Below are 14708 nucleotides of genomic sequence, written 5' to 3' on the forward strand. Positions count from 1 at the left end.
ATCAACAGCAATTTTTTTTTTATTAACAACATATTTTCTAAGATAATATGAACCTAACTGTGGTAAAAAATATTGAAAATTGCATGCTTTTGAGGCACTTGAACACAAAGTAGTTTTTTATACCATATTTTTTCATATAGATTAGAATTGAATAAAGAAAAAATTCCGAAAAATTTTAGAACGATTGGTCGATAACTTTTTAAGCTAGAATGCCCACCAGCTGAAAAAAAGTAGTTTCGAGAAAAACGTCGTTCTAACTAACACGCGCTACGGTGCGGAACCGATGGGCATTCACTTAAGTGCTCATAGAATCGGGAATAATGCGAATTGCGCTTTAAAATTTTTACCACATATACTTGACTAGTTATACTAACGATTTATGCAATAAAAAATGGATTTTTTGACCGATCTAAACCGGTTTCCCCCCTTAAGAACAATAGGAAAATAACAATAAACGTCTAATTTTTTGCTCACATCCCCGAGCTTTGTTGTTGTTGTTGTTATTATTGTTGTTGTTGTAGCAGGAACAAAGCCTTGAGAGTTACCTTCGACAGTTTGCTCTCCTTCTCAGCGCATACGAGTACAACCGCTATTGCCACTAAAGTCCAAAATCGCAAATCGCTTGCCGGCAGCACTTGAGGCAAAGACAAAGAAATGTTGCTATCGACATTTAAGGCAATAGGCCGGCCGTTTTTAAGCTATGCTGCGCCTATCTGGTCGCCTGGAACAAGTGATTCGCAGTGGACAAAGGTACAGACTTGTCGAAACACTGCCATTAGGACTGTGACAGAATGTCTTCTGATGTCCCCACTACAACATCTACATGACCCTGTAAAAGAGCATAATAAACTCTTCAGCAAGCAGTTCCTGTTAGGGTGTTACCAAAGGTCCCACCCACGCAGCACCTCCTTGAACCTGACCCACCTCCCAAATTCCTGGGCCTACCGTTAGATGAGGACGACCAGTAATTACACTACAGTGACAGGGCAAAGTTACTGCTACAACATCAACCCCGAGCGACGCGTTCCTTAGATGGGATGTAGCGCCCAGAAGGATACAATAGAACTTGCGCCTTTAAACTTCCCAAGGCGACTATACGAGTACATATTAGTAATAAATCCGCCTTGAAACTTCTACTACAATGGCGTTTGACAGCTGTTTGACTGCCTCGTGTGGTGTCAAAAGCGAATAGAAAATTTCGCAAAAAGAAGCAGAATAAAGTACTTATGTTAAAACGGTGATTTTTAGAAATGAAGTGTGTGTGAAGCGAGCTGAAATAACGATAATTCAGACAAATCGATATTAAAGAACAAAAAAGCAAAAAAAAATGAATTAGTTTGTACTGGCGATCAAATCCTCATCAACTGCATGTTCACCAAAATTGTAGCTTGGATTTTATTATTTATTAATTGTTGTTTTTTTTTGGTAGCTATATATTTATGTCCGAATCATGCGCGCAACCAAGGAGGGGGTTTTCCCCAATAATACCTCGAATCTTGACGATGATGTTATTCAAAATTTAAAACAATTACATATTTTTTATAGCCATGACTTAGAAAGAGATTTCAAGGAAGTTCAGATAGAACAAATCTTTAGTAATAAATAATAATAATAAAATACTTTGCAATCTGAAGTCGAGGAGGAAGATTCACTGCCGCATGGACGCCTGTATGCGACGTTGTACGCATCTTCTTCTAAACTATAACATACTTATTCCTTCCACAAGTTCTGTTACAAGTTAAGGCCGTTATAGATATGCAATTATTATACTTTCTTTAAGGAAGATAGTTTTATTTAACCATATAAATATTAAAAAAAAATTTTAATTTTCATGCGAAATGGTCACCATTTGCTTTTACACAAGCCTTCGAACGATCAGGCCATTCAGCTATTGCAGCACGCACGGTTTCCATGGATATTGAGGTCGCTCCTCGAACCAAAGATTGTTTGAGACTCTCCAAATTTGTCCAAGTTCTTCGAAAGGTCATGTTTTCCAATTCTGACCACAAACTGTAATCCAGTGGATTCAGATCTGGACTTTCACGCCATTCTTCTGCGGCCGTAATATTGTCTTTTAGCCACTGCTGGGCGGGTTTTGCCTTATGAGCTGGAGCGGAATCTGGCTGGAAGATCAAATGCTCTCCATTGAAGAAAGTACTGCTCAACTGCTTCAACACACCCTTTGAGTTATGCTTCTGGTACACTTTTGTCCCAGTCTTAACCCCATTTTCGCTGAAATGATGTCGCGGCTTTACAAGACACTACCCACTAAACCAATACGGAGGCTGGATGGTGGCCACGCTGAACACTTGAAGCAACCTTTTTGGCGTCTTTAGCATAGATTTTGTCGATTTGCTTATTAAAACAGAGAAAATTTTTCCATCTGTGAAAGAAATATTTTCATGGCCGTTGACCGCGTGCTACCGAAGAAGTTGCTTGCATCTGTCGAGTCTAAGTATCTTCAAGCGCGTTGTCAAAAGATGACCAATTGAGCGGCGGAAGGCTTCCTTTGAAGATCATCTCCAATTAGTCTTGACATAGATCTCGTCCATGCATTCATTTCCCTGGATATGATTTCCTGCTTTCTAAGCGGATTTCAACAAATTCTTTGTCGAACGGCTTTTATAGCTGCACTGGTTCGAACCACGCGAGCACGACCACTTCTTTTTCTCTCTGTCACTTCAGACATTTGGGATATGATCGTGCGGTAAACAAACATTCTCGAAATATTACGTTTTTTCAGCAATTCGTAAATCTCACTTGCACTTTTACCATACTTTTGTAATGCAATCACTGCAATGCGATTTTCCGTAGCTCCCCACTCCTTTGTTTACAAGCGACATTTGCCACGAAACTGAGTATAATTTTTGAACGGATAATGCATACGAACAAAATTAAAAATAACGAAACTTTTTTCTGCGAATTTGTTCTCGTCGTATGCATTGTTAAACTGACCAATGAATTTATGGCAAGACTAAGTATTACTTCGAGAATAACAACTGTTTTGGCTTTGGCATTTAAAGGCAATAATAATATCCTTCCGAACGGTGAAGTTTCCTGAACCCGACCGACGATTGCACGATAATGGGGTCGGTCAATGACATTGATGGCCTGTGCGCCAAAGTGAACGATTACCTCACCAAACCAATCTTTCTCGCAAGGACAAAGAAATGTTGTTATCGACATTTAAGGCAATTGGCTGGCCGGTTTTAAACTACGCTGCGCCTGTCTGTTTTTTAGATAGTTGTTGTTGTCGCAGCATAAACATTCCGTATACAAATGCGAGGAATGCTGCTAAAGTGACAGTCCTCTACCGGATATTATTCTCACTGTCGTGGGAACGTTATTTAGATTTTTCTTTGTTGATGCTGTCAGACTGTGGAAATTCTTTATCAGTGACAATAAAATGTATAACATCGACTAGATGCTTTAAGATGACAGTTACATACCTGTTTACGTAGTAACCTCTTCTCCCTCTCCTCATCCCCTTGGCCTCTTCTATAGTATATTGCTTTTAATTTTATACATTTTTTTACATTATAATTGTCCCTTACTTAAAGCTAATATCAATTATATTGAAGAGTTCTGCTCCCATATAAACCAATACAAATCGAAGTATCATTTTTTAGTGAAGTATTCAATTATCCAATGAAACTTAGACCAAATTTTGTGATTTGTGCTGATACAGAATGGACTAGGAAAGGGTCTTTGCATCAGGCTCCAAACCGATAACGTTGTTAAACGGAAACAAGAATTAAACTACCCCCTTATTATTACCTATATTCACACATACCTTTACGCAGTTTTAAATGATAAGGAAAAACTCCAATTGCAAAAAACAATTCGCTCTTCGGCTCTGCGAAGCTTATTCCACAATACCAAACGAGGATGAATGGTGACACATACCATTATTTTTCACTGAACACAAATATTGTAACAGAAAATGCCATGGTACTGACAAAAAAAACGTTTCATGCTGGAACGAACTACGATCAGGGGCATATGTGATGGAAGAGTTAGCAAGCGTTGGGAAAGAAATAGAGGTATTTTTGAGATGCAAATGCTGGAAAACAGGAGAAACACAGGAAAATTATACCAGAGAGCTCACCAGCTTAAATTATTGTGGGAAAACACAGGTGAATAATGACAACAACGAAAGCCACTGAGAATACGACAAACCCTGAGACCGAAATCTTAAAAAACAAAGCGACGCTCCATTACCTGCATGTGAAAAGTACTATGGGTACTATCGTGGTTAATAAAGTCGCAGTAGCTAATGGACCACTTGCAAAGTTATTCTAATACAACGGTGACGAACTGGTGACAGGCACTCAGATCACTGTTGACAGTTATGATTTCGAGGGTGTCTTACATCCTGTCTTTGGTTGGAGGACAGTTCCATATGTAGAAGTCCATGCAAGTGGGAAAAGTTACTGATCGCCATTCACTTGGTAGTGGCCAGGACGATTCTTCTGCATATGGTTCAACCAGTTCACAACGGGATTAGCCCAAATATCCTCTGGGTAGCTTCCGAACATCCGTTCGGGAGTGAGCCAACATGAGAAGCCGAAGCATTTCAGGATAGCTATTTATGCGCTGGGTTTCTTATGTTTTTCAATAAAAATACAAATAATTCGGGGTGCGGATCTAAATCACACAGGTGCCACGTAATTTCTTGCAAGCAAGTGCGACTTTAACCGAAGGGAACTGAGAAATAAAGGTCACCCTCGACGAGCAAGAGCCGCATTCTATGGCATAGAAAAAAGCTATCACAAACTGTTATGCCACCAACGATATTGCCGATAATCAGCAACTGCCATAATCAAAAAGAAGAGATAATACAGAAGTGTGTGATATAATGGTAACACTACTTGATTGTCAATGAATCTGAACGCTTCAGGCCCGAAAGTAAACGATCCAACAACTTCTTGTAGTATCAGAGGAAGAGGAAAAATAAAGTGGAGAAGAAATTGGTTTCCTTTGGTGTGTCTAATTGGCGTCAGTTAAGTGCTTGTGAAGAGGAAGTGAATACAGAAGGTGGCACTTTCTGAAAACCGTTACTTAAGGGTGGCGCCAGGCATCATAATATTACAAAAGAAACAAACAGCAGGATTACATTTTTATAAAAAAGAGGTTGTCTGTAAAGTCGGTTTACTGACGATAGTTTAACGTGATAACGTCATAAGAAAATACTGATTGAATGGTTGCATTTTTCAAAAGAAAATTTTAATTTTTTTTGTTTGATAGATATTTTGTATGGATATAGAGAATGAGTTAACATTAACGTAACATAATATACTTTAACTTAACATAACATAACATAACATAACATAACATAACATAACATAACATAACATAACATAACATAACATAACATAACAGAACATAACAGAACATAACATAACATAACATAACAGAACATAACAGAACATAACAGAACATAACATAACATAACATAACATAACATAACATAACATAACATATCATAACATAACATAACATGCTGTTCAAGCAAGGTAACGACGCATGAGCAAGATAACGACGCATTTTTTGGTGCGTGCAGCTGGCTACATAGAATTATAAGACGTTATCACGTCAAAAAATAATAATAACATTAAAACAACAGGTATTATTAACAAACTTGGTTTTATTTTAAACTCTTCAAGTAAATCAAATTAATAATAATCAATAAGAAGGCATATGCAAATACAAATACGTGAATTTATATATGTACATATGCGCATATACATACACATATACGCTCACTTAAGTAGGAGAGAGCAAGATGTCGAACGTTGCCGTTCGTTTGCTTTGTTTGCTTTGTCGTTCGTTCCGCGCTTTCGCTTGCAGTTCATTCAAGGTAACGGCAATGAGCAAGGTAACGACAAATGAGCAAGGTAACACTAATGAGCAAGGTAACGACACATTTTTTCGTGCGTGCAGCCTGTTAAATCGAATTATAAGACGTGATCACGTCAAAATCTGTGACTGGCTTGGTAATATTGTAATTTGTGATATTTAAACTAAACAAAATAATGAAAACGAAGTTGCCGTGTGTGACGCGTGTGCCGTGTTTTTATGCGGATGACACAGTAGCAAGAAAGTGTGTGTTTATGTATATATTTCTTATAGCTTCATTGCTGTCGCCTACTCTTCTCCTTCTCTGGTTTGTTTATTCTCGGAGCCTGACGTCGCACCGAATTTGAAAGGCGCAATCTCGTATTCTATCATTCTTAAGTACAGTAGATTCTGTTTTTATGCGGTATACATATACGTTCCGCAAGAAACAGCATAAAAAAAATAGCATAAGAAAAGGTACCAGTTCTATAGTAAAACTATAGATACGTTTCAAAAGTGCTAAGAACCGCGTAAATCTGAAATAATGTAATAAAATCGCATAAAAAAAGGGTACTAGTCCCATATTATAACTATAGATACGTTCCATAGACCGCACGATCTGAAATAATTAAATAAAATCGCATAAACAAAAAATTGTATTTTGAAAATTATATCTTTATTTAAAAAACGTCAGAATCGAAAAATAAATGTACATCGTCAGAAATAGAATCAGACAATACCCGCATGTTGCGCATGCGTTTAGGATTTGGCGTAAAATCACTTTCGTCACTTGAGGAAATGTACACGTCTGATCTAGATGGTGATGCAAGCGGTTCCATACTTGTAGTGTTAGCATTTCTGATCTAATCTGTGATGAGTTTTTGCTTAGCTGGTTTAGAATCTTGTTTATACAATTCCCGATAGGTCGACATGCATTTTTTAATTTTTTTAAAAACCGCATAAAAACAGAACCTACTGTACTTGTCAAGGCGTATTGAATACAGAAGGTGGCGCCTTCCCAAAATTGCTACTTTATTTTTCGCGATTTTGCCAAGTGCGACATCAAGCATCTTAATAATTCAAATGGGGTTTTTTTTGCATTTTTATGTGGAAGACGCTGTACTAAGGAGGTCTGTGTGTGCATATAATTTCTTGTGTTCGGTAGTTTCCTTTGATTTCGGCCACCCTTCCTCTTCACAAACAAGCAATCTCCCTTCCTGGTGTTTGGATATTCCCGAAGGCTGAGGTCACAATGAATTCCGAAGGCCCAATCTCTCATTCTATCATTCTTGAAGGATTGTTTTAATAGAAAAAACGTGACGGAGTACAGCGCAACAAACTGAAAAAAATTTAAGCCAATTATAAAGGAAAGTTCAAAAGCGAATTCATACAAGCTTATGTTACTAGACAATCTGAAGTTTGTTTTCTTTCGTTCTGGTAGCTTGAATGTGAAAATGATTTTTTGTTTACATTTTGAGTGGAATTCGTGGAGTTCATAAGCTGATTTTTATATTCCAAACTCCAAATTGTAAAAACAAAGTACATGTAAATTGTGCTTATGTTTACAGCCAAATACGATGGAATACAAGGTTGCATCTTTCGAATTCGTTATGTCATCAGATTCCATGCATAAATGAACAACGGGAAGGAGAATTACAAGGATTATAGAATACATGGATGCGCCTTCCAAATTCGCTGTGTTGAAAGAGCCCATGAATAAACAAAACGAAGTGACCGCCGTAGCCGAATGATTTGGTGCGCGACTACCATTCCCAACTCAGAGAGAACGTCGGTTCGAATCTCGGTGAAAGACCAAAATGAAGAAAAAGTTTTTTCTAATGACGGTCGCCCCTCAGCAGGCAATGGCAAACCTCTGAGTGTATTTCTGCCATGAAAAAAAACTCCTCACAAAAAAAATATCTGCCTTTCGAAGTCGGCTTGATATTCTAGGTCCCTCCATTTGTTGAAATACATCAACTTGCACTATTATAAAGGGTTTTTCAATAAGGGCGGGTAGATGTTGAAAAGGAATAAAATGGCGTTTGCTGTGTGGCACGTAGCGCCGTCCTGCTGGAACCACATGTCGTCTAGGTCCATATGGTTCAATATGATCGGTGGGTACACCTGAAAAGGGTTTACGCGCCTATTATAAAGGGTTTTTCAATAAGGGCGGGTAGATGTTGAAATGGAATAAAATGGCGTTTGCTGTGTAGCACGTAGCGCCGTCCTGCTGGAACCACATGTCGTCTAGGTCCATATGGTTCAATATGGGCCATAAGAAAGGGCCACCACGTCTACCGAAAAAATGGGCGCAATGCGCGCAACGTTTGCGTTAAGGGGTTATACGCAGTTATGAAGCAAATAAAAGACGGGTTGTCAAGGATTTATCCTGAAGAAACTTCAGAATATTTTAATTTGAAAATTTTTGGCGGTTATAAAAGCATCCTTCAAGAACGTAACAAAATTTTTTATTTATGAAAATGTTGATTATAGAGCGCGCAGCAGGCGATTTCTGGAACCTCCTTTAAAAAAGACGATTTACGGTGTACATCGTAACTCAGGATTGGATTATCTGAAATCAAAAAACCAAACAAATTTTGTTAATATATTAGATTATCTAGTAATTAATCGTTCGGCTAATCAAAATAGTGAATTTTCACAAAATGGCAGCTTTTAAAAGAAATGATTTCGATTTTTACGTTAAAATTTGGCCGTAAATTGATTATAACATGGAAAATAAGTATCAGATTTACAAAAGGAACGATTAATTACTAGAAAATGTATCTTTAAAGATTGAGTTAAAACGGTTGACCGATCAAACAAGCCGTTTTCGAGATATCGTGTACACCGACTTGAAAAATGCCGTTTTGAAAAAAACACGTTTAAAGTTTCAATACCTACCTTAAAACGTGCCGAGGCATCTCTACATATTTAGGTATAACTCCGAATGTATTGCTTAGATCTATTTCAAATTTCGTGCGTATACTTTTGAATATATGTACATTACAAAAATGCAATAAAAAAAATCGATTGTTTTGAAAGTCATAACTGCGTATAACTCCTTAGTGAACACTGATTTTGATAATATGGAAAATCGACCCTCGCCAATTGAAAAACCCTTTATGTATAGATGTATATATATAAGGGGAATTACTTGTTCGTGATGAGGAAGAGTAGGCAAAAGCACTGGGAACAACGAAACACAAAAAATTATACATACATACACTCACTTTCTTGCCACACGTCTTTCGTTTAAAAACTCAAGCAAACTACTTATGGATGTTTCATATTAATTTGTGTTTTCTCAATTTGACACACGGCACTTCGTCTTCATTAGTTTTATAAGTTTAAATTTTACAAGTCACAATATTATTAAATTTTCACAAACATGTAATTTCTCCTCCTTTTTTTGTTTTTTTTTCGTTTGTTTCGTATTGAAAAGGAAACTGAGTCAGACTTGTCAAAATCGCGACGAATAAAGTAACTGCTTTGGTACAGCGCTCCTATTGTACTTAATTCGCCGTGATCTTGCATTCTCTCATTCTTCTTACCATTTTTGAGCGCGTTCTTTCCCGCCATTGACATTTGCAGTACTTGTTAAATTTACGTTTGTTTACTGTTTGTTGCCAGCAAAGCAGAGAACGTTAACGCAATTTTAATGTTGCAGAAATTAAGTAAAAAGAGCAATCGCGGGTAAAACGTCTTTATTTAAAGAAATGTGTGCGGAAAAAAAATGTACCAGCAGGTTTCATATTTGTATATGTAAATGTATGTACTTGTATCCAGATAATACAAACAATGGTTTGTAAACAAGCAACTGTCAAAATAGAGTAGAAATTCGAAAGAATCTAAAATGAAGAATTGTTTTTAGAAATCATATGGCATTTGCAAAGCAAGCGTGGTACATCCACTTCGAAGATATTAATTTGTACGTACATATGTATGTATGTTCATATAAAAATATAATTATTTCATGATTTTTCAAAAAAGCTACATATGTTCTCAACTTTACAGTTACTAACCTGGTCTTACAATTGGACGCTACTATTGTAAAGTTTCACACTTTCCACTCCGCATCTTCCTATCCACAGCTTAATGCATATTCGTGTACATAGTTTCTTCTAAAGACTGCAATAAATTTCATTATTAATTCACACAAACTACCTTGTTCACACACATGTACAAGAAATTCACTCCATTTTCAACAACCGTTATTCACTAGATTGTGTTTTCTTCTACGGCCTATATGAGGGCCACTATTGACGGCGCTACTTTGCAAATTCTCTTTTTGTTTGATCCGTTATGGTCATGTACGGCAACTCCAAGGCGAATTGAATACTGGAGGTGGCGCCTTCCGAAAACAGTTACTTTATTTTTTTATTTATACATATATATGCGCCTTTAAATCCGTATAATTGAATAATATAATATTTTAGAGTGCAAGTTTATCGGAGGTGATAAATATATGATAACTTGGCCTTGCTAATGATAATATTTCCACAGTTTGTAGCACTCAATCTTATTATTGTAGCATGGTGTAATATTACAGTATCTATAATATATATAAAAATGAATCGCAAAATGTGTTGGTAAGCGCATAACTCAATAACGCATGGACCAATCTTAACAATTCCTTTTTTTAAATGTTCCTTGAAGTCCAGGGATGGTTTGTACGGCGAGAAAAATTCGAATAATTTCCGGAAAACCCCTAAAACAGCCCTTTTCTTTTTCCCTTACATATATTGCGTGTTCGTGTGTGTGTGCGTGTTCGCGTTAGAGGATCTAATGCGTTCACACAAAAGTGAGAAAATCGTGAACGCAACCAAATTGAAAAGTCAAAAAGTGTAAGAGCTATAGATTTTATTGGCCTCGCAATATTCTTTCATTTGTTTTAGTTTCAGAACGAGTTACGGAATGATTTCATTCACTAATAATAAATAAAAACAGTTAAGTAAATTCTAAGAATAATCATGCAGGGCTGAACAAATCCAAACATATTTTAAGAATAACAAAAGACAAACACTATTAATTAATCTAGAAAACCCATGTTTCTCACATGGTCAATTGTATGTTGCCTGTTCCCGTGTTGGAAAACCATCAGATTTTCAGAAGCACTACAATAAAAATAAAACAGATTTTTGTTAATAATTATGATTCACTTGATTTATATTAAAGCGATTACGAAAATACTTATATACGTTTTATTTCGTTATTTTTTATTATAACGGTTACTAACCTTATGTTAATAATATGAATAATAAATAATTAATTATCTCTATGTTTTGTTATTGAAGCACTCACTTGATCAATATTTGTCACCTTTGGGTTCCCACTATCCCTTTAGATTATTTTTCAATCAGGCTTGAACCTTACGTTCCCCTCTTAGTTTAAAGCCCTCTGACAAACATCCCAGTCGGAGTTTTTAGTGGGTCCGTAAAGTGTGGCCAAAGTTCGTGGAAGCGAAGATGCTCAGGTCACTTAGCTGCCCCTTTTGTTGTTGTTGTTGTAGCAGCATAAACATTCCCCATACTTACATACGGGGAATGCTGCTGGAGTGGCAGTCCTTGGCCGGATATAAATCCGGGTCGTTTCGGTAACGTAGAACCGACTGTCGTAGAACCGACTGCACCTTTTCTTTAATTCTCCTGAACAGAACCGTCTCCATGATGATAGGGTGGAGTAAAAACGTCTAAAGGTCAAAATATAAGCTGCCACATTCAAAATCTATTTGACAGAATGAAGTCTGTTGGGCCCACTAGTATATATGTATATATAATTGGCGTGTACACTCTTTTTGGGTGTTTGCCGAGCTTCTTCTCCTATTTGTGGCGTCCGTCTTGTTGTTGTTCCACAAATAGAGGGACCTACAGTTTCGAACCGACTCAGAACGGTAGATTTTTTTTATGAGCAGCGTTTTCATGGCAGAAATACACTCGGTCGTTTGCCATTACCTGCCGAGGGGCGACCGTCATTACGAAAAACATTTTCTTTATTCTGGTGTTCCACCGAGATTCGAACCTACGCTCTCTCTGAATTCCGAAGGGTAATTACATACCATGCATTCGGTCACGGCGGTCGTCTTTGGTAGTTTATATTGTCGACCGCGTCCATACAGTGCAACTTTTGTTGAAGCAATTCTTAACTTATGTTAGATGAAAGAGCAGGAAAGGAGAGGGTTGCTCGTGCTCGGGCAACTCGCTTTGTATTCTCCTTCTTCTTAATGTTGTTGTTGGGTGTAGACTAAAAAATAAAGCGACTGCAAGTAAAAGAGTGGCCGTGTCTGAACGTTACGTACAACACCAAAAGAGAATTCAGAACAGTTGAAGCAGCAAAAAATCTCTTATGGACACGGTCCAGGTGGCAATGATATTCATTATCAGTATGCAGGCTTTTCAGGTATACAGTAAAAATAATAGCATAATAGTTGTATCTAGAAGAATGAAAAATTATTTAGTAATTTTTTCCCGGAAATAATAAATAACTCGCTTAGTGAATATTGTAATGAATTTAAGATTAAACAATTGGTATGATATTTAAAATTCTACATTGAATAGCCAAAATTAACAAAAATTATTTTTAATGCACATGGGTCAATGAATATAAAATAAAATAAAAACTGCTTTGAAAATATATAATTTTCTTTATTTTATATATACATGTATATTGATCTATAATAAGCTAAAATCAAAACAAATATATATAAAGAAACTTCAAACTGGTGAGCACACTGTAATATTACACATTTCACAATAATAAGATTGAGTGCTATACACTTTGCAAATATTATCATTAACAATTTCAAATATTTATATATTTATCATATCCGATAAACTTGCACTCTAAAATATTATATTATTTAGTTATACTAATATAAATACGCATATAAATATTTATATTACAGGCGTCAGGTTTTTTTAAATACATCAGGCATCCCTATTCCTCTATTCATTACATAAAGAAACAGTACCTCGGTATTAGATCTGTTTTGCCGTGCTATCCTCTGAAAAGAAAAGTAAGATATAATTTTCTTCGCGACAAATTCGAAAAGTATCATAATTGATTATAAAATAACTAATTTTTTCCTCAATGCTAAATAAGCGGATAAATATTATCTTGTGCATATAATATTCAAAAAATAAACAGACGAATCTTGCCTAGGGTGTGATGTTTGCATTGCAGTGAAAATTCTATATGGACGCGCCATTTTGTATTTTGTTTCATTTTCCCCCACATCTTGAAACGTGTGAAGCTAACAAACTGTCAAATGAATTTATTTACGTAGTTAATTAGTGTTAAAACAAGAAGAGTATTTAGGAAAGCTTCGAAAACCCATCATAAAATAATGTATTTAAAGAAGCAAAACTTATATATACATGTGGAAAATACCATTCGATAAATATGCAAATGAAATTGACGAGTACAGCACCCCTTCTACTTCGTGTGTTCTTAATCGTTTTGTGCACGGTTGCATTTAGTAAGAATGAAGTATAAGAAAATTGCAGATTAATTAATACATAAAGTAAATTTTCTTCTTAAAAGAATAAAAATGTGCAATCAAATAAAAAATTTAAATTATTGACATTAGATTATGGAACATGCGCTTTTCAAATTGTCTTTGAATGAAAAAGAATAGATTAAAAAGTGTAATGTTTACATGGACACAATACACTTTTCCATGTACATACCCGCCATTGCGACAGTGTTTCCACCATTACTCTTGAATTTTCATTCATCAAAGTTCAAGGACTGAATTGTTGAAGAAAAACTTCCATAACAATATAGCCACACTAATTTTTGGATATTAATATTCTACGTCTTACAAACAAACATGGAAATCGCAATTTAAAATACCGGTTTAAAAAAATACACGCTAAAAAGTTCGGCGAGCAAATGACTGAATTGAAAAATAGTTAAAATGTGATCTGCCCGCGTTATTAGAGGCCTCAAGTATACAGTTTGAGCATACATCTCTAAATATTCTTTCAGTATAATAAAAACTATAAAATATAATACCAAGTCATAGTTTTCTTTTGTAAAGAAAGAGATACGCGCAAATGACGTCATTCAAGGTCTTCGAATAAAACACAAACACACCAGCAAAACTATTAAATTTCTTTACGTACATAGATGTTCTTAATTTGTTATTAGTTTTCGTACAATCAGAAATTAGTGCTGACTGATAGAATACAAGCTTGGGTCATTATGTTGTTGTATTGACAGAACAAATGTGTATACGCAGCAAAAACGACTAAAACGGGGAGAAAAACTTTGATAAGTCAGTGTTGACGAAATAAAAAAAAAAAAACAGTTTGCTAAATACCAACGAAATAATTAACATACAATAAATGAAACCATAATAAAATAATGAAACCAGCAATTTTTGTACTTTTCTTTTATGTAGACGATGTGAAAACCAGAGGGAATATCTCACCGAAAATACTTAAACAAATAAGAAAAAACATTGTCTTCGTTGACAAATTAGGGGAATTCCTTACCTTGATTTCGCGGACTTCAAAGATACATAGTTTCATATCGAAACTCAAGCCTTCTCAACTCCCCAGAACATTATACAAAAATTAAATACATCATTGACGGCAACTTAAAGGAATTATTTGCCGGGAACGCCGGTCAGAAAACATTGACCATGTCCGTGCAGCAATTTTGTTTGCGCTGGAATAATCACCAGCCAAATTTTATTTCGGTATGCTCTTCGCTCCTGCACAATGGAACACTGGTAGATGTAACCTTAGCAGCAGAAGGTCGCCAACTCCAGGCTCACAAAATAGTCCTTTCTGCTTGCAGCTCTTATTTTCAAGTACGTTCTAAGATTTAACAAAGTGCTTATTTACTTATTTATTAATTTTCCTTCA

The 14708-nt window shown here is 35.9% G+C and overlaps 1 protein-coding gene and 1 long non-coding RNA gene across 11 annotated transcripts in view; one reads left to right on the forward strand and one right to left on the reverse strand.

Annotated features, from left to right (window-relative positions):
* The window catches only part of LOC129240325 (uncharacterized), a 78563-nt gene extending 68473 nt beyond the window's left edge, over nt 1-10090 (reverse strand). Inside the window, exons 1-2 of one of the 2 annotated variants that reach the window (XR_008582062.1) lie at nt 10016-10090; nt 9861-9966 (exon numbers count right to left, since the gene is read on the reverse strand). This is a non-coding gene — a long non-coding RNA (uncharacterized LOC129240325). Of the gene's footprint in view, nt 1-9860 lie in introns of both variants that reach the window. The other variant, XR_008582061.1, reaches the window with a different exon arrangement.
* A 2655-nt stretch (nt 10091-12745) lies between these two features.
* LOC129240327 (longitudinals lacking protein, isoforms H/M/V) overlaps nt 12746-14708 on the forward strand; it is a 45358-nt gene continuing 43395 nt past the window's right edge. For 3 of the 9 annotated variants that reach the window (XM_054876063.1, XM_054876070.1, XM_054876069.1), the window contains exons 1-2: nt 12746-12850; nt 14240-14653. In XM_054876063.1, the coding sequence (XP_054732038.1) occupies nt 14483-14653 (171 nt within the window). In that variant the 5' untranslated portion in view covers nt 12746-12850; nt 14240-14482. The other 6 variants (XM_054876071.1, XM_054876064.1, XM_054876065.1 and 3 more) reach the window with 6 other exon arrangements.

The sequence above is a fragment of the Anastrepha obliqua genome, chromosome 3 (genome assembly GCF_027943255.1).
Source record: "Anastrepha obliqua isolate idAnaObli1 chromosome 3, idAnaObli1_1.0, whole genome shotgun sequence".
NCBI lineage: Eukaryota > Metazoa > Arthropoda > Insecta > Diptera > Tephritidae > Anastrepha > Anastrepha obliqua.